The 23,414-nt window shown below is 39.7% G+C and overlaps 1 protein-coding gene across 1 annotated transcript in view; it reads right to left on the reverse strand.

Annotated features, from left to right (window-relative positions):
- LOC149221886 (BTB/POZ domain-containing protein At1g21780-like) overlaps positions 1 to 20,967 on the reverse strand; it is a 136,047-nt gene extending 115,080 nt beyond the window's left edge. The window contains exon 1 of the mRNA XM_089385267.1: positions 20,567 to 20,967. Within this exon, the coding sequence (XP_089241393.1) occupies positions 20,567 to 20,679 (113 nt within the window). The 5' untranslated portion in view covers positions 20,680 to 20,967. The remainder of the gene's footprint in view (positions 1 to 20,566) is intronic.
- Between the last annotated feature and the right edge of the window lie 2,447 nt (positions 20,968 to 23,414).

Raw genomic sequence — 23,414 nt, forward strand, 5'->3', positions numbered from 1 at the left:
GTTGATTTGGGGCAACATCAGATGTGCTCTAGCCATGAAAATTGGTGGAGGGGCTAAAGCACATGAGATCTCCAAGACCCAAAAATTGTTTTGGAAAATTCCATCCGGATGAAGAGTTATTAAAATAATTAATATTTTTAATGAGTTCCTAAGTCTCAACTTCGGAAAATAAAAATATTAATGGGTATTAATAAAGATAAGGATGAGAAGCTTCTATAAGATAAGGATCAAGTCTATTTTAATCTTAGCCGTTGATTAGGGACTTAATCTTGGTCGTTGATTCATCAACAGAAAAAGTATAAGAGAAGACTTGAGGGTCAATTGGAGATATACTAAGGGAGACCAGTTAGTTTGATTTCTGGAGCAGGGCTTGCTGAGAAATTCGAACTAGAAGACTGGATTGCAACAAGAGGTAGGGAGTACATAACAGAGAGGCGGGGACAGGGCCGGAGGACCAGCGCAAAGATCAGAGAGGCAGGCGCAGAGCCACTCAGAAAGACGCAGAGGCAACTGGACTGCGCAATGACTGGAGGGTTTGCGTGGATGATGCAGAGAGGCCAAGCACTGACGCAGTGAGGCAGAGTGCTGACGCAAAGGGCCTGGGAGTTGCGCAGAGACTAGCTGGACTGATGTTGAGCCTAGGAGAAGCGTCGAAGGATTTATCTCTATTGGGTGAGCCAGTTTGGCACCCTAGTACTCAAGAAAAGCTGATTAATAAAATCCTCCTCTGTTGCACTGGTTCTCCCGCATTGGGTTTTTCCGGGACGATTGTCCAAAATAACTGTGTTGATGTGTTTGATTCTTGTGCATGTATTTTCTATATAATGGTGTGATATTTGCAGTAGAATTTATTTTAATATTTTCTAAAAGGATTTCGTAAATAACTTATTGGAAAATAAGTAGGTAAAATAAATCAGTTGCTACAGTAATACAATTTTCACATGGTATTAGAGCAAAGAATCAGATACAGGAAGGGAAAATCAATTATGGGTCGAGATCATGATGCAAAGGCATCTACTTCAGGAGACTCGGGCAGATTTTCATAAAATTGCACAAGAGACAATAATTTTGATTTCTCTATGCTGGCTTCTAGAGTGGAAGAAAAATTTGCTTGTGTAACAAGCTCTGCATCATCAAAGGTATGGTATATAGACAGTGTGGCCTCCTGGCATATGACAGGAATCCGAGAATGTTTCTCAGATTATCAGGAGGAAAGGATGAATTTTTAGATCACCGTGGGGAATAAGGCAAAGTGTACTCTAGTAGGGAAGGGTACCATAGTTTTTCAAACAGAAACAGGAGAGCGGTTCCAAGCTACCGATGTGCTACATGTGCCAGGACTGTGGATGAACTTACTTTCCGTATCACAACTTCAAAGCAAGGGCTATGATGTTTTCTTCATTAATGAGAAAGTATACATCAAACACCCGAGTTGGAAAAAGAAAGTGCAAATCGGAATCAGAAGTAACAGGTTGTACAGGTTACAACTAGAATCACAATGGCACTGATAGGCAGTAATGGAAACAAGGATTTGAATGCACTATGGCACACAAGAATGGGACATTTGCACCATGGGGCTCTGAGAATTCTCAGGTAAACTGTAACAGGAGCTCCAGATCTTAGTACAGAACGAGATGATGTATGCAGAGGATGTGCTCTGGGCAAGTATGCCAAAGAAGCATTTCCTAGAAGTAAAAACAAGGCCAAGAGTGTACTAGGATTGATACACTCAGATATCTACGGACCAATGTCCACTAAAGCTCTTAGTGGTGGCGAATACTTCGTCACCTTCATTGATGACGACTCCAGGAAAACTTGGATTTATTTTTTGAAAACCAAGGACGAGATTTTCTGTCGATTCAAAGAGTTCAAGGCTCTAGTGGAGAATCTGATAGAGAAGAAAATTAAAGTTTTGCGCTCAGACAATGGTGGAGAATATGTCAATAAGGACTTCACCGATTTTTGCGCTAGGGAGGGCATCAGAAGAGAGTGGACAGCTCCTTACAATCCGGAGCAGAATGGAGTAGCAGAAAGGAAGAACGAGACTATCATGGAAGCAGCTAGGGCCATGATGTATGATCAAGATATGCCAAAATTCATGTGGGCAAAAGCATGGCACACAGCAGTCTATGTCCAAAATAGAACTCCTCATAGGGCATTGGGCAAGATTGCTCCAAAGAAAGTCTTCACCGGGAAGACACTTGAAGTCAGTCATTTCAGGATATTTAGGAGTTTAGCATATTGTCGTATATCTAAGGAGAAGAGGAAGGAGTTAGATCAAACTACAGAGAAAGGATATCTAGTGGGATATAGCGAGAATGCTACGGCATATAGAATCTATCTTCCAAGGAGCAGGAAGGTCGTAGTTCAACGAGATGTGAAGTTCATGGAAGATAGGGCCTTTAGAAAATCTCAAGAAATGCCTTTCGAGGAGCAGTCAAAATATGAGTCGTTGGTCAAACCACTTCAACCAGTGAAAGCCAAGAATTCTCCTTCAAAACAGGAAGAGGAGGAGCTAACAGATGCACCTGCGACCAGAGGAAGAACGAGCTGGGAACTTCGACAGATTCTGCGGGATGCAGAAGATTTCATCGGTGCACCGAGAAACAATAAAAGGGAGCGAAAACAGCCAGATAGATATCAAGCCTTAATAGCTCAAGATGGGGAGCCTTCCAGCTTTCAGGAGGCCGCTCAACATCAAGTTTGGATGGATGCAATGGTAGAAGAATACAACTCTATAATGTTGAACGATGTCTGGGAAGTAGTGCCTAGGCCTCAGGAAAGGTCAGTGGTAGGTTCGAGATGGATCTACAAGATTAAATACGCTGCAGATGGCAGTGTGGAAAAATACAAAGCCAGGTTTGTGGCTAAGAGGTATGCTCAGAAGGAAGGAATAGACTATGAAGAGACCTTCGCCCCAGTAGCCAGGTATACATCTATTAGAACTGTGATATCTCTTGCAGCACAGATGGGATAGGAGATTCATCATATGGATGTCAAAACGGCATTCTTGAATGCGGTAATAGAAGTGGAAGTATTCATTGAACAGCCACAAGGCTTTGAGACACATGAGAAGAAGTCTCATGTATGCAGATTGAAGAAAGCCTTGTATGGGCTCAAACAGGCACCTAGAGCATGGTATGGTCGAATTGATGGCTACTTGCAGAAGATGGGGTTTGTCAAGAGCGACGCAAATCCAAATCTCCACTATCTGGTTGTAGAGAATGAGCCTCTAATCCTAGTATTATATGTGGATGATCTCTTCCTGACAGGATCATGTAGGCTCATCGAGGACTACAAAAAGAACCTAGTCACAGAATTCGACATGAAGGATTTGGGACAGATGCATTATTTCCTGGGGTTGGAGTTTGGCAGCAGAAGGGGAGATCTTCCTTGAACAAGGGAGATATGCTACAGAAATTCTGAAGAGATTCAGGGTGCAGGACTATAGGCCTATGGCTACTCCAATGATCACCAATTGGAAGAAAATTGATGCTTCAGAAGACAAAAATGTTGATCCCACCTTGTATAGGCAGCTCATAGGGTCCCTGATGTATCTGGTCAATATCAGGTCAGACATTTGTTACACTGTCAACACCCTCAGTGAGTTCATGGTGGAACCCAAGAGGGCGCACTAGGCAGTAGCCAAACATGTTCTCAGATATATACAGGGAACAGTCGATTATGGACTCTTGTACACCATAAGAAATGATATCAGACTAAGTGGGTTTACTAATACAGATTGGGCTGGAAGTTCAGTAGATCGGAAAAGTACCTCTGGGTATTGTTTCAACATTGGATCGGGGATGACCTCCTGGTGCAGTAGGAAACAAAAATCTGTAGCTCTGAGCTTAGCCAAAGTAGAATATATGGCCACTAGCACAGCTTCGTGCGAAGCCATATGGCTTAGAAAATTGCTTGTAAACCTGTTCAGAAGAAGGATGGAAGCAACCAGGATCATGTGTGATAATCAGAGTTGCATCAAGCTCTCTGAGAATCTAGTATTTCATGATCAGTCAAAGCACATTGATATTCAGTGTCACTTTGTCAGAGACTGTGTCCAACGAGGAGTTGTGCAATTGAGTTACACTCCTACAGGAGAACAGGTGGCAAACATCCTTACTTAAGGCCCTTGGAAAAACCAAGTTCGCTTATTTCAGGGAGAAGATGGGGATGGTAAAGAATCCATTTCAGTAACAGAAATGGATAAGTATCAGGTGTTACAATGTTATAAGCAGCATGGTGCAGCATTTGAGAGAGAGTTGCAGTGCAGATGCAGTGTTGGGAAGAAGGACCAGTAGCAACACAGATGCAGAGGGAGCTGCAGTACAGATGTAGCAGTGGCAGTGGTAGAGTCATGGGCAACAGTATAGGGGGCAGCAGTGCAGAGGATGTTAAGCATCAGGCTAAGCATCAACACAGGTACCAGTGCAGGACGATCAGGGTGACGTTCAGTGGTGGAGCATTACTAGAGCACATTCCTCGCTAAGAGGGAGTGTTGATTTGGGGTAGCATCGGATGTGCTCTAGCCATGAAAATTGGTGGAGGGGCTAAAGCACATGAAATCTCCAAGACACAGAAATCGTTTTGGAAAATTCCATCCGAATGAAGAGTTATTAAGATAATTAATATTTTTAATGAGTTCCTAAGTCTCAACTTAGGAAAATAAAAATATTAATGGGTATTAATAAAAATAAGGATGAGAAACTTCTAAAAGATAAGGATCAAATCTATTTTAATCTTAGCCGTTGTTTAGGGACTTAATCTCGGTTGTTGATTCATCAACAGGAAAAGTATAAGAGAAGACTTGAGGGTGAGGGAGACCAGTCAGTTCGATTTCTAAAGCGGAGCTTGCTGAGAAGTTCGAACTAGAAGACTGGATTGCAGCAAGAGGTAGGGAGTACGTAACAGAGAAGCAAGAACAAGGTCGGAGGACGAGCGCAAAGATCAGAGAGGCAGACGCAGAGCCACTCAGAAAGACATAGAGGCAGCTGGACTGCACAGTGACTGGAGGGTCTGCGTGGGTGACGCAGAGAGGCCATGTACTGATGCAGTGAGGCAGAGTGCTGACGCAGAGGGTCTAGGAGCTGCGCAGAGATTAGTTGGACTGACGCTGAGCCTAGGAGAAGCGCCGAAGGATTTATCTATGTTGGGTGAGCCAGTTTGGCACCCTAGTTGTACTCAAGAAAAGTTGATTAATAAAATGCTCCTCTTCTGCACCAGTTTTCCGGCATTGGGTTTTTCCGGGACAATTGTCCAAAATAACTGTGTTGATGTGTTTGATTCTTGTGCATGTATTTATTTCTATATAATGGTGTGATATCTGCAGTAGAATTTATTTTAATATTTACTGAAGGGATTTCGTAAATAACTTATTGGAAAATAAGTAGGTAAAATAAATCAGTTGCTGCAGCAATAGAATTTTCACACGGAAGAAAAACACAGTGTTCCACGGGGTCGTGTCCTACCACCTGGGGGTCGAGTTTCCTAGCTCCCTCACACTCCGGGGATTTGGGGACGACTGGGGGTTGTTTCCCCACGCTCCCAAAAAGTTGGGTGCGCGCGGAAACTTGTAAGGGGGTGTTTCCTAAATTTTCAGGGTCGAATCGTCCAAATGGGGTCATTTCCTAGGCGAAAGGGGTCGTGTGGGGTTGTGAGGGGTCATTTCCCTAGACAAAAATCGCAAAAAAATTTAATGGAATAAAAAAATTCTAATTTTTATGAACCAGGAAGGGTTTAAACTTTAAACTTTGTTTTCAATGTTCATTTCACATTGTTTCATCTTTTCATGGTTTATCTTGATTTATTCATGCAGCAGTTGGATGTAGAGACTAGCGAGGCATTACCTTGAGCAATTATGCTCATTTATGATTTATCATTTGATATGTTCTTACGCTATTAACTTATTTGCTTTTCTATTCAGACTTTAGTTGTAGACTTCAGTTTATTTTGAATCTTGATATATGATATATTAGACTTGAGTCTTGACTCTATAAAAATTTGACTCTTGATGTATCAGACTTGACTTTTATTTCAATATTCAGTATTCATAGTTGGAACTTCAATATGGTTTAAACTTTAAAACTTTAAACATTTATTTTCATTGTACATTGTTAGTAGTTACATTGTACAGTTACAAACTTACATGTATGATGTATGATTATATGATATCATGCTTTTCGTTTTAAATTTGTTTCAGACTTCAGTTATATGATTCATCAATTTATCATTTATCCTTCAAGATGCAAGTGTTATATATTATTTAATGATAAAGACAATTACATTATAAGTAGATATATCATATATTTTTATATTATAAGTTTTTAAAACCCCGACATCCCCCCACGTTTCCTAAAAATTGGTGGGGAGCTTTTGCATAAGCCACTCCTACGTATCCCTTCTCCCTCGCCCCCACGTCCCTTAAACTTGGTGGGGCCATTGTGTCTAAGTATGAGGGGCCATGCACTAAAATAATTTCTTATATCAAATAATTACAATATCAACCCTTAGAAGGAGAAAAGTCATTTAGACTCCGACCCTCAATAATTTACCCAATTTTGCGACACAATATGATCTAGTATAGACCAAGTGTGTTTGTAATAAAATAATTTAGCCAAATGTGCTTAAATTATTCTCAAACACACTTTTACAAAGACTCGATATAACACTAGGACTCACCTAAGACCTTGTCAAGAGATTCCACGTTAGCTTTGGGGTTTAAGTTGGAAGAAAAACTATGTCGATTATCCATATTTAGAAACACACATAATTCGGTGAGGTTAAAAAACTTCCTAAGATGAACTCTGTTGCCAACATCAGAGGCTTACGTAGGTGTTGTTACATAATTAAACGGTCATACTGGCATCATTTGCAATATAACTTGCAGAAATCAGGTTTACAATGATAAAACTGTGTTGGCTGATGACTTCGAACTATGAAAAAATGTCTTCATGTCTTTGCATTTTGCTTCCTTGGACTGTTGACAAAGTGTGGTCAACAAGAGGCAAAATAAAAGAAATTGAAATTAAAAACAATCAAGGGCCAACATTGGTAAAAAAAAATTGGCCCTATTGTCTAGTGGTCACTGGTGATTAGTTGTTTGTACCCATCATATCATGCATCATTTTAATCTAGAACTCTTGTTGTTTTTGGACCTCCTGTTGTTGTAACAAGGGTTTCCAACAACATGTGTTCCTCCTATATCTGTTTCCCCAAGATTTGTGTAAGTCGGGAGTCTTGGGAGTATCTTGATCCATTATTGGTTTTACAATGAGCCATAGGACTTGTGAAATCTATACATAGATAGCATTTTACAACTGAATTTAGGAATTCCTGTCAAAGGGGAAAATGAAAGAAATTCAAACAATCAAGGGCCAAATTTGGTAAAATTTCCAGTTTGTCACCTAACAAAATTTTAAGGAAATTGCCTAATGAAGCTCCCTTTCTGCCACTTCATTTATCGCAAGAATTGCTTGAAGAAAGATTCTGGGTAGAAAGAAAATCCCAAAGAAGACCAAAATGGTGAAGCTCTAAGGAAGCCCTAATTTGAATGTTATAAAACCAATTGATGCATGCACAAATTATAATAACAGCAAAGGTGTTGAGAAATCTAGGGCATCTTAGTTAGGGTTATTATTAATTTCATTTCTCTTCCTTTGACACTTTCTTTTGATATTTATTAATTCTTCTTTGCAATTTATTAGATTCTTATCATCAAGACAAATGTCAAACAATGAAGAACACAACACAGAACAGAAGATGTTGGCACTCAACCAATGCAAAACCCCTAAGAAGGGGAAAACCCAGTGAAACTCTTCTTTTAGTAGAATCAGATCAACTTTTGACAAACCAAGACCTTTTGACCATGACACAGATTTTTCTCCAACCATCAAGTCAACCTCCCATGAAGACAGGTCAGATTTCCAAAATTATATCATGCCATCTAAGATTTCAGTCTCCTTATTTTCTTCTGCAAACTTCAGTCTCCTTTTGTACTTCTACAATTTTTAGGTCTCATTACTTATGCAACTCTCGGTCCTCTTTACTTCTGCAACTCTCGGTCCTTATCTTTGCATCTTCTCTTCTAATAATATGATAGACTTCTCTTTGTTTCGTGCTCCTTCTACTCTTCTTACTGCAATAGAATCGAATGTTCCTTTATATATAATCCATACAAGGTGGACGTGACCTTTCATGAGGCCGACTAGATAGTTGAAAAAGAGTCGACTTGATAGTTGAAGAGGCTGACTTGATAGTAGGCAAGGTTGACTTGATGGAGGAGAGACGACATAAAAATATTTTTCTTTCTTGACATAAAGGGCCCATGAAGGGTCCTTTATATAATAATTTTGACTTTGACTCAATACAAAAAACCTAGAGCACACAATGGGTGCTTTGACCTATTGACCATTGACCCAAGCATGAAACCCATGCTTTAATAAGTCAAATAAAAAATTATTTTTTCTTTCTTCTGAAAAATACAATTATGAAGACCGCCACTAGTTACATTCTTCAACAAGAGGAGACTCACATACAAGTGAATAAACAAAGACAATTATGTAAGTAGAAAAGCACTATTGGAACTGTGCACTCATTTGTATTTGACTATATAGAGTAAAAAATGCAGCAAGAGGAAGTGATCAAAGTTGACCAAGTCTCTAATAAAACACAATAAAGTAGGCGATGGTCAATTTGGACAAAGTCACCCAAAGGAGCTAATATAATGTACAAAAACATACTAAAGAACAAAAATAGATAAAGTTCAATTGTGATACATGTTTTCTAGATAAGTCTCTCCAAATTCTTCACTAATCACAGAGATTTGGTTGTTCATTGGCAGATAAGTCCTCCTCCCTCTAGGAACAAGTTTTATTGAGTACTTGATGGTAAAATAGCCATCTCTGTTTTGGATTATTGAACCTGACAAGGGTATATTTCTATTCTTCAATTATCAAGTTTAGCTCGTTCGCTCGTGATTTTCTTCCTTTCAGATATTCTTATCTTCTGAACTTTTTGGAGTTAGGATAGGCTCAAGATGAATTACCAATAACTTGCTTTCAAATAGAAAAAACAATTAAACAAAAATCAAGGGCGGCGGGTGAGGGTGGGGTTCTTATAAAGCCAATAGGAAACATAAGGTACCTATACCTGGAGCCTTGGAGTTTTATTAAACAACCTTGCAGAAGCTTAGGCCTTCCACCAAGGGGTTCAAGTCACCGTTGTTAGTTTTTGTAGCATCGGATGTGTTCTAGCCATGAAATTTGGTGGAGAGGCTAGAATACATGAGATCTCCAAAATCCAAAAATCGTTTTGGAAATTCCGCTGAGAAGTGTCTCAACTAGATTATTAACCGTTTTTTTAATATTTCCCAAGTCTAAACTTAGGGAACATGGTTAATTAATCAGTGTTAATTGAGATAAGTTGAGAATCATCTAGAAACTCACACAGATCGATCAAGAGATGATCCGAACCATTGATTAAGTTTTAATCGTGGTCGTTGGTGCCCCAACAGTGGATGATAAGAAGAGATCGATGTGGTGATGGAGAATACACTTGAGCAGTTCGATTTCCTTGGCAGATCGATTTCCTGAGTTGCACCAGTCAGTTGCCGGAGAGAGAGCCAGAGATCGAAGCAATGAGCGAGGGGCAAGTGCAGTGATTCGAAGGAAGTTTTTCTAGATCCAGAGAGGCAACAGCAAGAGGGCCGAGTTCTCCCAATGAGGCAGCGCAGAGGACTGTGCAGTTGCTTCAGAGAGGGCAGTTCGATTTGCTGAGGAGAAAATTCATTCTCAGTTCCAATGGTCAGGCAAAGGTTCCAGGGGGCCGGAGAGATGATTTCCTCAACAACAGAAGGCAAAATGACTTCATCAAAGATTAGTCAGAGACTTGACGTCATAGAGACTACATAGTGCAGCGCAGAGGCTGACACAAAGGCTTCAGGAGGCCGAGTTCTCTGTAGGCAGGTTGTGTCGGGATTGCTTGTGAAGGGTAATTCCCTTCAATAATTTTGCCCAGATTTTCTTGTTGTGGATTTTCAGTTTCAGGCATCTAGATTGTACTCATATTTTCACTGCTGCATAATAATAAAACCCTCACTGTTGCACCAGTTTTCCCAAGTTGGGTTTTTCTGGGGACATTTGTCCAAAAATAATTGTCTCATATTTTATTTGTGTGTGTTAGCATTTCTCAGCTTCCATTGCTATTTTCTTCTGCAAGTTATTGGTGAAGTTTGTAGTGTGTTTATTTCGATATCTGTCGTAGCAGATAAATTGTTAAATTAATTAACAATTAGGAGAAATATTACCAGTTGCTGCAATAGGATTCCAGTTTTGGAATTTTCACATGGTATCAGAGCGTTGTTGATCAGTCAGGAGCTCAGAGGCATAAGAAGGAATTTCGTTGTTCAGTGAGAGTAGCAAGCCGAAATTCCCAGGAGCAGTGCAGTCCTTTGCCACGCAGGTCGAGTTACTTGAGGAAGTTCGATTTTTCTGAGCAGAGAGGCAGAAAAAAAATGGTTTTCCAGATCGAGTGATTCCAGAGGCAAAGGGAGCAGCTCAGATTTTTTCGTTGGGCAAATTCCACGCTGACACAGGGGGTTTTGCAGCAGTTCGCTAAAGTAGAACCAGTGTCGGGTGGAAAAGAGAAAAGCACACACAGAGAAAAATTTCCTAAACTTCGAGTCTTAGAAGTTTGAATTTCCAGTGGCAGTTTGGCAGTAGCAATTAGCAATATCACGCATTCCAGAAGGGAGTATGAATAGCAGAGTGGCAGTCAAGCGCAGGGAAAGAGAGAGTTTTCAACATTTTCAGAGATGGCCACCACAAGGCTTAGAGATCAGGATAGGTTGGATGGAGCTTCTAACTATGTCATTTGGAAGGCTAGGATGTCCTTCCTTCTAGATGAATATGGCCTAAAAGCCTACATTGATAATGTAGTGGTAGTTCCCCAGGATGCAGATCAGCAAAAAGAATACAAGAAGGAGATGGCACGGGCAAAGTAGATGATCCTGGATGGAGTTAGGGATCATATAGTCTCACATATAGCTGACAAAGATACTGCCAAACAAATGTGGGATGTTCTCTCCACGTTATATCAAGGAACTTCCGAGCAGTGGAAGATGTTTCTTGAGGAGAAGCTAAGATGCATCCTGATGCAGAAGGGGGAAGGCATAGATCCCTGCCATACCAGGATTCAAGAGGTCCGAGACCAGTTGTCAGTTGTTGGGGTAGCGCCTCAACCCACAAAGCTAGTGCAATTGGCACTCAACAGTGTCTCAGAGGACTAGCAGGTCTTTGTCCAAAGCATATTGGGCAGAGATAGGCTACCAAAGTGGGATAGGATGTGGGTCGTGTTGTCGCACAGATTGGCACGACAACGCTCGGACCGGGGGCTGTCACTCTGATCCCCGATCCCTCCGTTTAAGCCCGTCTCCCGCGGCTAAGGGGGGTAGACCCTGTGAGGTGATGGAGGCCAACTGCCAAGCAGTTGGGTTGGGAGACACGAAAGGAAACCAGCACTAAAAAAGATTTTGTTAAGTTTAATAGACCAGTGCCTTAAGAGATTGATATTAAAATGATTACTTGTTAAATGATATAAAAAGATGGACCATGAACAGCAATCATCTATCATCAGCTAAAAACACAATGCTCTTAAAATGACAAAAAAAACGATATCCAGCAGCTAAAAATTTGAAAAGATGAATGCTTTAAATCACCACGAGAATTATAAACCATCAACTAGATATCAATTTCGCATTTCGGCTTTCAGCATGAAGGATACAGCATGAATAAAAAGGCTGAAACTGGCAAAAATAAATTTTTCACAAATTTTTTTATTTTTTTTTTCAAATTTTTTTTATTTTTTATTTTTTTTTTAATGTCAAGAAATGAAAATTTTAAAATCTATTCTAAAAACTAAAATCTAAAAAATAAAACTAAAAATATATTTTTTATTTTTCATATTTAAAAAAAAAAAAAAAAAAAAGGCAAAATTAAAAGACTAACTTAAAATCTAGCAAAACCTAAACTAAATATAAATTTAAAACCTACAAAATCAATGAAATACGTGACTAAACTAAAACGAAATTATACAAGACCTAAAACCTAATTGAAATTTACGTTGCCTTTTCTTTTTATTTTATTTTATATTTCATTTAAAATACAAAACCATAAAGCAAACTACACTAAGAAACCAAATAAAATACAATTACATAAAATGCAACTACGCATACCCAAAATCAAAACCGACAAACGAATCTAAACCTAAACTACGCTAATCAACTGCATTACAACACCACGACAAAACAGAAAATCAAAGAGACGGCGGATATACAGTCGACGGCACAGGAGACAGGACCTACGCTGACCTACGCTGAAGCGATATGCCCAAACAATGAAATACGAATTTCTAAAAAAAACGATTTGGAACAGACATCTTACCTGGCTGCCGACGGAAATGATACGCAGACACAAGAAGTTTGATTCCCAGGCCGCTGTGGCAGTCTTCAAACGATGGCAGGGATCGATGATGATACGTGAGCAGACCAAGAAAATACGCAGAGGTCTCCACAGGCTGTACCTGAGTGTTTTCACATAGCGTGATAAAATTTGTTGATCTCTCGCTGGACAAAATACGTATTGATCCCTGAGCTTGAAATACACAGAAAACTGCCCTTTGTCGTGGCAATGGTGGATCGATTCTCTGTCGGCGGCCACAAAGACGTTAAAATCGTTTTTTTTTTGCAGGGTTTGCAGGTGTGGCAGGACGTGGTTGCAGCAAAAATGAAGAACGCAGGTTTGGGCAACGGATTCACACTCAGGCAAATAGGAAGAACGTGGAAGGGCAGTGTTGTGGCTGTTGTTTGCAGGTTGGGTAACTTCTGCAAGAGGCATGCAGCGAAGAGAGAGCTATAATGGTAATGTTTTCCTTGCGTTTTGAAAGGCAGAAGAGGAATAACTGCGTGGAGAGGATGGATAAGCAGAGAAATGCAGCATCGGACGACAGCAAGAGACACTGGCTGCTTCAGGTTTTGCAGCTAATGGGATTGATGTGAACCTTTTTTTAGATCTGCAAAACCCTGGACAGTGAAATGACAACCCTGCAGAACTTAATATTTTATCCTCCAAATCTTCTCTGTAACCTGCAAGAAAGAAAAACAAAAGCCTGCAGAGATATGCAAAAATTTTTAAGAAAAACCCTAATGAAAACTGAACTAAAATATGAAACCCTAGAACAAAAAAAAAAATTGAAACCCTAAGACAGCCCAATAATTTACAGATTGTGGCCCCTGAAATGCCAGATTTAGCTATAACAACAGTAATACTTTCGAAATATCAGAAAAACTTGAACTTCACTGTGAATCATAAAGAAAATCTCTCAATGTAAAACACGCAATAAAATTTAAAAGATTAACCCAGGGCACAATCAGCTGGGCTCTGCACAGAAAAGCCTGTGGGAGTCGGCTGGTTCAGCCTAGAACTTCCCCAAACGCCCACCTGTACCTTTTACCTAAAGATCTCCTGCACACCTCAAGCAAACATCAATAAAGAGGGCAAGAAATGCTGCTAGATTTCAAGGAATAATGGAGATACCTGCCATTATTCCAGAAACCCTAAAACATTCAAACCCTAGCACGTGAGCAAGATACCTGTACTCACAATACTCTGAAAACCAGCTATTATTAACTGCTGAAAACTGAAATATGCAGAAAAAACAATCATCTCACAGCAATTCCGGAGAGTAACACCAGCCAGTTTTGAACCCCAAAGTCTTTTTATTAATCAGAAAATCAGATTACAAGAGAGCTTTCTCAGTACAGACTCACAGATCAGATAAACCCTAAAATGACCCCCTAAGACCCTATATAAAGGAAATGATCCCAACGGCTAGTTTTGGGTGATCCATGTTGAAGCGATCTCGACCGCCGATGAGGGTTAAGGCACCCCTTAATCTCATCCGTCGATTTTATTTAAAAGCTATTTTTGCATGCATTCACAAAAATATTATTATTTTATTGCTTAGGGTTTTTGCTTTATGTTTTTTAATTTTTTTTTTTAATTTTTTTAATTTTTTTATTTATTTTTTAATTTTATTATTTTTATTCATTTTTTTTAATTTTTTAATTTATTTTAAGATGGATCATCAAACTAAGCCGTTTGGATCATCACCTAGGACCTAGGACTTAGGACTCATGAGGGGATTTACAACATTTTCAACCCTCAAGACACATTTCATCATGATTTTTACAATATACATCTCAAAGGGATGAACCCACTTAATACAGACCCTCATAGAACACCCAGTTCTGCGACACAACTATAATCTAGCAGATTAACATATAAGACTCTCCTAAAGTTCTGATGACGAAATCCATCCCGGCTTTGGGGTCAGGTTTGAAGGAAAACTCTGCCGATCGTAGATCGGTGAGACGAAAAACCTCCCGGGACGCAGATCATCATTAGAAAGTTAGGTCCACCTAGGCAACTTTACATACATGACTCTGATCTGCTTAGATTATTTACAACTTATACATGCAGACTGGGTTTACAACAAAAATGATCAAGCTGCTGATGATGGCAGGATGGCACGGACATGCTGATCAGGTGTTGCTTCTTTCTGTCAAGAAAAACGGGATGCACTGCATGGGTAGTTGACCAGTAGAGGTCAACAGGTCGATTTGCAGCAGGAAAGTTGAGACGAGCTCTATTAAAGAGCTCCATCAATGGCAACAGCAGTGGCGGATCGAAGATGGTGAAGGAGGAGGAGAATGTCGCCCTCGCATCTAAGGGTCCCAATCAGGAGCCGGTGAGCAGAGAAAGAAGAAGAAGGACCTGTAAAAAGTCAAATGCTTCAGGTGTGGTGAGCGTGGTCTTGGGCACTACAACACGCAATGTCCTCTCAGGAAGAAGGACAAGTCGAAGAAGCAGGACTAGCAGGCAACTTCAGCTGAGATCGACATGTTGACCTCCAGATTGGAGGAAGACTTCGCGATGTTCGCAAATATACCTCCAGGAGTGAGGTGGGGAGATTTGGTACTGTAGTCCCGAAGAACTACAGAGATTGGGCAGGGTCCTTCAGGATTCCACCTTGTGGATCATTACCTTGCTACGAGGGGCCCACAGTATTCAGTGGCAGTTGGTCAGTCAGAATTCCAGAGTGACAGTTGCAGACTAGTTGCAGTCAGACATTGCAGAGCGCAATGCAAAGTCAGCAGCAGCGCAGATTCTTCAGAGACAGTGTAGAGGCTAGTGGTAGTCAAGACTCGGGAGACAGATGCATCATACTGAACACAGTTGATTCAGTATTTTGGATGTTTTTCAGTTGTAGTAGTTACAGTTGCAACAACAACAAATGAGAAAGATTTGCAATGCAGATGTAGATGTAGAGTTGGCAGCAGTATGGCAATGTCAGCAGCAGCACAGATGCAGTAGTTTGGTTCAGCTACAGTCAATGGCAGATGAATCAGAGTTGCGCAGTGGTTGATGGATGGTGACTGAGGGAATAGCGCAGTGACTAAGGGAACAGCGTAGTGACTAAGGGAACAGTGCAGTGACTAAGGGAATAGCGTAGTGACTGAGGAAGGAGCGCAATGACTGAGGGAGGAGCACTGTGACTGAGGGAGCAGCGCAGTCCTTTCTAGCAGAGTTTCTTATTAGACATCAGCAGCATGACAAAGGTGATACAGAGACAAAGTGTTGTGGCAGGGTGTGCAGCACTAGAACACATTCCTCATTAAGAGGGAGTGTTAATTTTTGTAGCATTAGATGTGTTCTAGCCACAGAATTTGGTGGAGAGGCTAGAATACATGAGATCTACAAAACCCAGAAATTGTTTCTGGAAATTCTGCCTAGAAGTGTCTCAATTAGATTATTAACCCTTTTTTAAATATTTCTGAAGTCTAAACTTAGAGAATATGGTTAGTTAAATACTATTAATTGAGATAAAGTGAGAATCATCTAGAAACTCACACCGATCGATCCAAAGATGATCTTAGCCATTGATTAAGTTTTAATCTTGGTTGTTGGTGCTCCAACAGTAGATTATAAGAAGAGATCGATGTGGTGATGGAGAAGACACTTGAGCAGTTCGATTTCCTTAGCGGATCGATGTGGTGATGGAGAAGACACTTGAGCAATTCGATTTCCTTAGCAGATCGACTTCCTGATTAGCAGTAGTTAGTTGCTGGAGAGAGAACCAGAGATCGAAGCAATGAGTGAGGGGCAAGGACAGTGATCCGAAGGAAGTTTTTCCAAATTCGAAGAGGCAACAGCAAGAGGGTCGAGTTCTCCCAATGAGACAGCGCAAAGGATTGCACAGTTGCAATTTGCTAAGGAGAAAATTCATTCTCAGTTCCAGTGGCCAAGAAAAGGTTCCAGAGGGCCGAATAGACGATTTCCTCAACAGTAGAAGGCAGAATGACTTCATCAGAGATCAGTCAGAGGCTTGACGTCATAGACACTGCACAGTGCAGCGCAAAGGCTTCAGGAGGCCAAGTTCTCTGTAGGCGGGTTGTGTCGGGATTGCTTGTGGAGGAAGGGTAATTCCCTTCAATAATTTTGCCCAAATTTTCTTGTTGTGGATTGTCAGTTTCAGGGATCCATATTGTACTCATATTTTCACTGCTGCACCGGTTTTCCCAAGTTGGGTTTTTCCGGGACATTTGTCCAAAAATAATTGTCTCATATTTTATGTGTGTGTGCTCTAACATTTCTCAGTTTCCAGCGTTATTTCCTTCTGCAGTTTATTTGTGAAGGTTGCAGTGTGTTTATTTCGATATTTTCCGTAGCAGATAAATTGTTAAATTAATTAACAATTAGGAGAAATAATGCCAGTTGCTGCAATAGGATTCCAGTTTTGGAATTTTCACAACCGCCTCTCTCCATATCTCTTAGCTGATCGTTGTGAAGGACTTGCTAAATGCAATCGGACACATGGTGCTAGACACTAAACCGATTAACTCTCGAGCAGAAATAATGTTCATTGTTTTCTATTGCAGAGCATCCTAAAGGCAGGTTTTTACCACAATTTCCAAGTAAACAACAAGAAAGTAGATTATTATGCTAATCTCACCATTAAGGAAAAAATAGGGTTTTATTAAGCTTAACAGTAAGCTTTATCAACAGCCAATACCTTAATGACATGTAGCCCATCACTCTGTGTCAAGTAGCAAATTATGGAGCGTCATTCGCCCCAGGGCAATGCAACCTTCTCACAACTCCATACCCATGTCAAGACAGGGCTGTAATTATGAAGCAGACACCTGTGTTCTGCACAGTCGAGGTGGTATGAATAATTTGGGGTTGGATGGAAGCTCTCCATCCTGCATCAGGGAGTCTGCTTGGCTCATATTCACTTGGAAATTTGTTAAATCTAATGGGTATTGGATGTGGGGGAGGATTGAGCACTAGCCACCTGATTGCTCTCTCTCATGCCACAGGTATTCCCCCCTTCTTGGACTGTTTGTTGTTTCTATGTTATTTTCCTACCTTATCTCTGTGTGCACAACTGCTTGTGACTACCTCAATAATGGATTTTTCAGTTGGGGCTAAACAGAGGTTTGCACTCTCTTGTTGCTTGTCTTCTGATTGGTTTGTTGTGCTATCATAGTATCCTAAATTTGGAGAAGCTTAGACCCCAGGTTTGGTTTGGGGGGAGGGTGGGGTAGGTTGATGTGGCAACCCTTCAGCTTCCCCCCTTGAATTTCTCTATGACCGGTGCTCTGTCGCAGTTCACCTTCACCTACAGCCTGACTGCCTCAAAATGTGGACCATCCCAGAGAGCTCTCATGTGCACCAGTCAGTAATTGCGGACTCTTATGCGTCAACAGGATTCCATGATTTAGGAAAACAGAGCCTCTCTCCTTTCCTTCATTTGACAACTGCATGCACACAAATGCTCCAGTGCAGAGCACAGAGACATTGTACTGGACATTGTGGTCAGGTTCAAGAGGCAAAGCACCAACTTGGAAACTGAATACACAATTCTCCATTCCATCATTAGCAGGTTGTCCCAGAACAAAACCGCTGGTCACTCTGTTATTCAAGCAATTATGGTTTCAAGGCAAGCTGAAGAAGAAGATCAATCTGGTCTTCCAGACCTCAATGAAGTTAGGAACCAGCGCAAGGGCCTCGTCTAATAGAAAAGCAGGGGCAGCTGATGACAATGGTGTTTCTCCCTCCCCACCCTCCAGTTAATGTTTTTTAGAGTTTTATGGATTTCTGGGTCCTTCTGTAGGAACTATATCGTCAGGATTTTTGTATTTGTCTTATCTATCTACTGGCTAGCTTTTGCCACTACCCGTCAGCATAGCAGTTATGTACAGCCATTAGGCTTTAGGCTTTATGGACCTCTGTAATCTCTATGTACTAATGCTGATTGACAACAGTCTCAGCCTTATTTTTGTATAATACAAATTATCTACCAGTTCTTGTTTTAAAAAAAAATTAATATAGGTATGAACCAGCAATTCAGTATGATTATGACAACTTGTCTCTCAGGCATCACACTATCCCATCCAGTTTAAAGCCAAGATCACTTGCTAGGCTGTTAACTACAGTGTATGCTAGGTTGTTAACTACAGTGTTTTAACAGAAAACGTTGTTGGATAAATAAGAAGCCTGGTCATCAGTGGTAGTACAATTCAGTTACATTTTGATCAAAAATATGCACAGATTCTATCAGGAGATAAATACCGGACTCATAAACCATGGAGGATGCATAGTAAAGTAGTTCCGTAGCCCCAAAACTTTAGAGAGCGTTGAAAACTGTTTATGAGCCTGAATTTGAAATCTGAACTTATCTTGCTGAAATAAGATAAAAAATTCAGCCTGGTATACAACGATAAATTCTGCAAATGTATTGCAACAGATTTTAGAAAATATCAGCTGCAAAATCCGGAAGAGTTAAGGAATAACAACAATCATATAGTCTGGAACTACAACACAGTAAATCTGCAAAGCCACAGCCTGAACAGCAAACATCGATTTAGACAAAACAGAAATAGTCGTGAGCCCCAGCAACACATTCCTGACAAGGTATAGATGCCAACTCAACAAAAAATTGTCCAAGGTAGTGTGGATGCTCTTGGCTCAGGTTAACTCCAAACCATTACATGAAGACCAAAACTCCACACACCCTGATTCTCATTGTACACAACTATAAATAGGAAAGGAGATACAAGAAACCACTAATACAAAATCTATGGTCAACTCTAAACAAGGAACCCATAACCACATACTTGATCAACAAAGCTTATCCATAAAATTATGTAAAATATTTGCCTCAAGGGAGAGCTAGGGCGGGTATCCCAATTAGGTGGCTATTTAATCTAAAAAAGTTAAAACCCATCCGATTCTAAGGCTAAATAACCCTTAATCTATGTCTAGCTTACCTAATACAAAACCGGGCATTCAAATTTAACTTCTTCATTGCTGAGAATTATAATGGCATTTCTTCTAGGCTGGAACGTCACAGAAATATTTGGGTATCATAACAAAATCATTATGAAATCTAAAATGAAGTTAATTAAAAATTACATCCTGAAACTTGTGTAACAGAAATATAACTGAAGAAAAGTACTACCAACTCTAAACCTATACTACTAATTTGTTGAAACACTGCATATTTGAATTTTGTCCGAAAGTTCATAATATCATTCTTTCATGAATTTCTTGATACATTAGAAACTTGTATTATTGGCAGGCAAGCTATTCAAGCATAGTAATCAAGAAATAGAAACCATGTAACGGCCTTAATTTCCGTGACTGGCATTGCAAAGGAACAATATGAAATAGAAGCACAGAAGGAAAGATTGTTGGGTAGCTAAGGCTCTGGTTTGCAGTAGCAGAGCACAGGCTGCAACTGGCGTCGAAGAATATACTTCATGAATGTGCAATGATTCCATGCAGATTGAATTTACCAACAGTGGCAAGCGAATGCCATCCACAATACATCACACCAAACCCAATACATCACAGGGTGTGTAAATATTAATCCCTAACAGAGACCTGGTGATATAACACGATGCAATATTTTTTTGTTTTTTGGTAGTTTCGGTTGGAAAAGTTCAAGGCTTAAGTATAACTCCATAATCCGTGCTTCATAGGCACCCAGGTTCTTCCTATTGCTTAGCAGGTTTGCACCTGCAGGTTACTAATTTTCAGTCATCATGAACTAAACGTTGTTGCATCAAAGCATCACGATCTGACCGATTACCAATTTTCAGCATAAAGTTGTTAAATTGGATAAAACCAAGGAAATTAAGTGCGAACACAACTCACGAACAAGATTGTCAGAGTTGAACTGATGCAGTCAGCCTTTGGATATACAGAGATAACAAACAAAAAAGTTGGGGTCCATTAAAAGTGAAAATCCAAAGGTCCTTTCTCAAAAAAGTGAGGAAGGAAGGCAACTCCAATGGGGAATTGAGGTTACTGACACCTGGGTCTCTTTGCAATTGATATTCTGTGTACATGATATATCAGTGAGCAACGGTCTTGAGATAAATTTGCAGATGCATTGTATCCCAATACAGAAATGCATTAAAGGGACGAATAGCAAATAGGTTTACCAGTTCCAGATTCCGACTCTGAAGGCATCAGACCTCCGGTAAGAGCAGGAGCCCAAGCTTTCAATCCTCCATTGTGCAAGCCTTGCAGTTGTCTCTACCTTTGACTCGGTCATGTTTGTTGCTCTTCTTCAGTTCTTTTTCTTTCTGGCTGATGCCAATTGCAGTTATAGGCACAAATTTGCAGCTGGAAACAACAAGGGGAGAGGTTAAGGAAGGAGAACAGGCTCGTTGGGAAAAGCATTTCATCGGGGGGCTGCTCTTGTCTCCTGCTGGACCCGCTGTCGCCATTACTGCCCTATAATAATAGTGTTAGTCGTGACCAATTGGATCCATTCGTCATTCCAATTCTTTTATAGCCCTCTCAGAGTCCAAAACTTGTTCCCACAACTAAAATGGAAAAAGTGAAAACACAGAAAAATCCCAACCCTTTTCACCTACTTGTGGGCATCCACGACCATCATTCCTTACGGTCCCACAAATTTTGTAATAGTTTCGTATGTTCCTATAATTGGTAAGGTAGCAAGGTCCCACTTCTCACTTCACAATATTGAGAGTCCATGATGGTGTTCATCCATTTAGACTTGATTTATGAGGTGCCTCGCATGGAGCCTATCAACACCTCACATGTATGTGTATTGGCTAAATTTAACAGGTTATATCAATCCAGTACATTTAAGCGGAAATTTTATAGACATACACACGTGAAGAAGATTATTTCATGACATATTGGTAAAGTTATTTTAAGAGTTGGTGGAGGGTTTAATTTGACATGGCTCCAAGTAATTTAGATTATGAAAATGGAGTTGCAAATTTTCAATCATAAGTTTTAAATTTATTCAAAAAATATTGGAATTTTTGGCAAGATTTTGATAAAATTTTAGTAAAAATTTTGGGAAATCTAGATTCAATTGTCAAGTTTCAAAATTCTGGGTGTCTCAAGGGTTTTTGATGGTGTTGAATACAATTGCACTATCAAAAACAAGATTCAAACATTCTTAGTGTCGGATCTTTTGAGGAAAAAAATGGTCGAATTCTGACGAATTTTTGTTGTCCAGGCAAATTTGCAACCTCACTAGACATCGCCATTTTCAATTGCTCATTGTGAAAGTTATGAAGTAAGAAACAAGGATGTGATTAGATCATGAATGTTTTATAAGTTGTTGAGGGTTTAAAAATTTGAGAATTATAAAAATCTTATATAGAGAGAAACTCTTGGTTAAAAGTTTATGAAACAATGCTCAAATTGCAAAGTACTCAAATTTTAGTGAAAAGAATATTAAGGATGTTGTCTAATTATTTTACCTTTTAGAGTTTTTGGCCGAAATCGAACGAAACAATTTTTGGTTAGATCGTGTTTTTTTGTTATTTAAGATCCATTTTTGAATGCAAAAATGGATTTAGCACTTTGGAAAACCCTTGGGGCAACTGGATTGTGTAGAGTTTACCAATCAAACTTGCTTCAACAAATTCATGCTGGATTTTCGAACAAATTTGACTAGAAAATATGCCGAAAAAGAAAGGATTTATGAATTGTTTTGTGTGTGGTGGAGGACTTATTAATTTCTTGCTTTTGTCAAAGGAATACTAAGATTTGCTCTTCAAAACTTAAGTTCCCATAAGGGCTTCCCTAGAACCATGGGGGCACCTCGAGGTAGTGGTTGAACATGTGGTTGCACCCAGAGAGACCATGTTAAATGGTTTTGTGACATGAGCACACATAAGTGGATCAAGGCCCACCCCCTTGTCCTCCTTTCAAAAGGATCTTAGCTTGAGTGGTTTGGTGAATAAGTCATTTCCCCAGTTACATGGATTCAAGTCTCCGTAGATATGTTGTAACCAACATGTTTATGACATTTATGAAATAGTTGTATCTAGTGTAATAGTGGCAGTCGATCTTTCGAACTTCTCAATTCTCCAAAAAATCTTGTTAAGATTAAAAAATTAATTCATAACCAAGACTTACTTCTTAGATCCCTAAGGGTTATGCTTGAACCATTGAACATTAGAGTTCAATCTGATAGAAGATATCACCAAAGCAATCCTTGTAGGGTTCATTTCCCTCACTTGGCACTGATACTATGGGATGATTTGACTTTCTAAGTGATTGGAAGCAACATCAACAAATTCATAAACAAAGTGGCTCCAAAGGTTTTCTAGTATGTATGCACATGATATGAACAAAAGTGGACATAGATAAAGGATTAGTTAAGATACTACAATTAAATATGGATGGTTGGCACTATCCACAAGAGTTAGACTACAAGTAACTCTCATTTAATTGCAACCAATGCCATGGATGTGGCAACTTCACTAAGCGTTACAAAAGAGGCATGCTCCTCTAAAAGTTTAGCAACCCATGTAAGAAATCAATACACAAAAGAGAAGACAATATATGTTCCAGTCAAGTTAGAACAAAGCCCCATACTCCAATGGTGAAGTGCTTTGATATTTTAAACCTATGTAATGAAAAGGAGAATGAAGAGAATTTAGATGTTTACCAGGTTAAAAAAAAAATGTTGAGGAATTAAAGAAAGTTGCAAGAAGTCTCCACCTAGAAGAGGAAGAGGGAGTTTTAAAGTGGTTATAAATGACAATGAAGGCCTTGCTAAAGAAGCTTTTCACCCAACAAAGAAAACCTAATGGAAGATTGTATTCTAAAAGGGGTGAGGGACAACAGTAGGGACCACATCTTATCCGAGGGTTCTTTAAAGAAAGCCTACACCTTCTTTCAATGCCCCTTTGCTTATAAGACCAAAGTTGAAAAAGGATAAAGAGAAACAGAAGCACTAAGTAATGGGATATTGTTAGGCCCCTATACTACTAGTGTAACCCCTTATTATTATTAGTA

This window comes from Pinus tabuliformis, chromosome Q (assembly GCF_031772625.1).
Source record: "Pinus tabuliformis cultivar Carrire ecotype Pingquan chromosome Q, CPIR1, whole genome shotgun sequence".
Taxonomy (NCBI): domain Eukaryota; kingdom Viridiplantae; phylum Streptophyta; class Pinopsida; order Pinales; family Pinaceae; genus Pinus; species Pinus tabuliformis.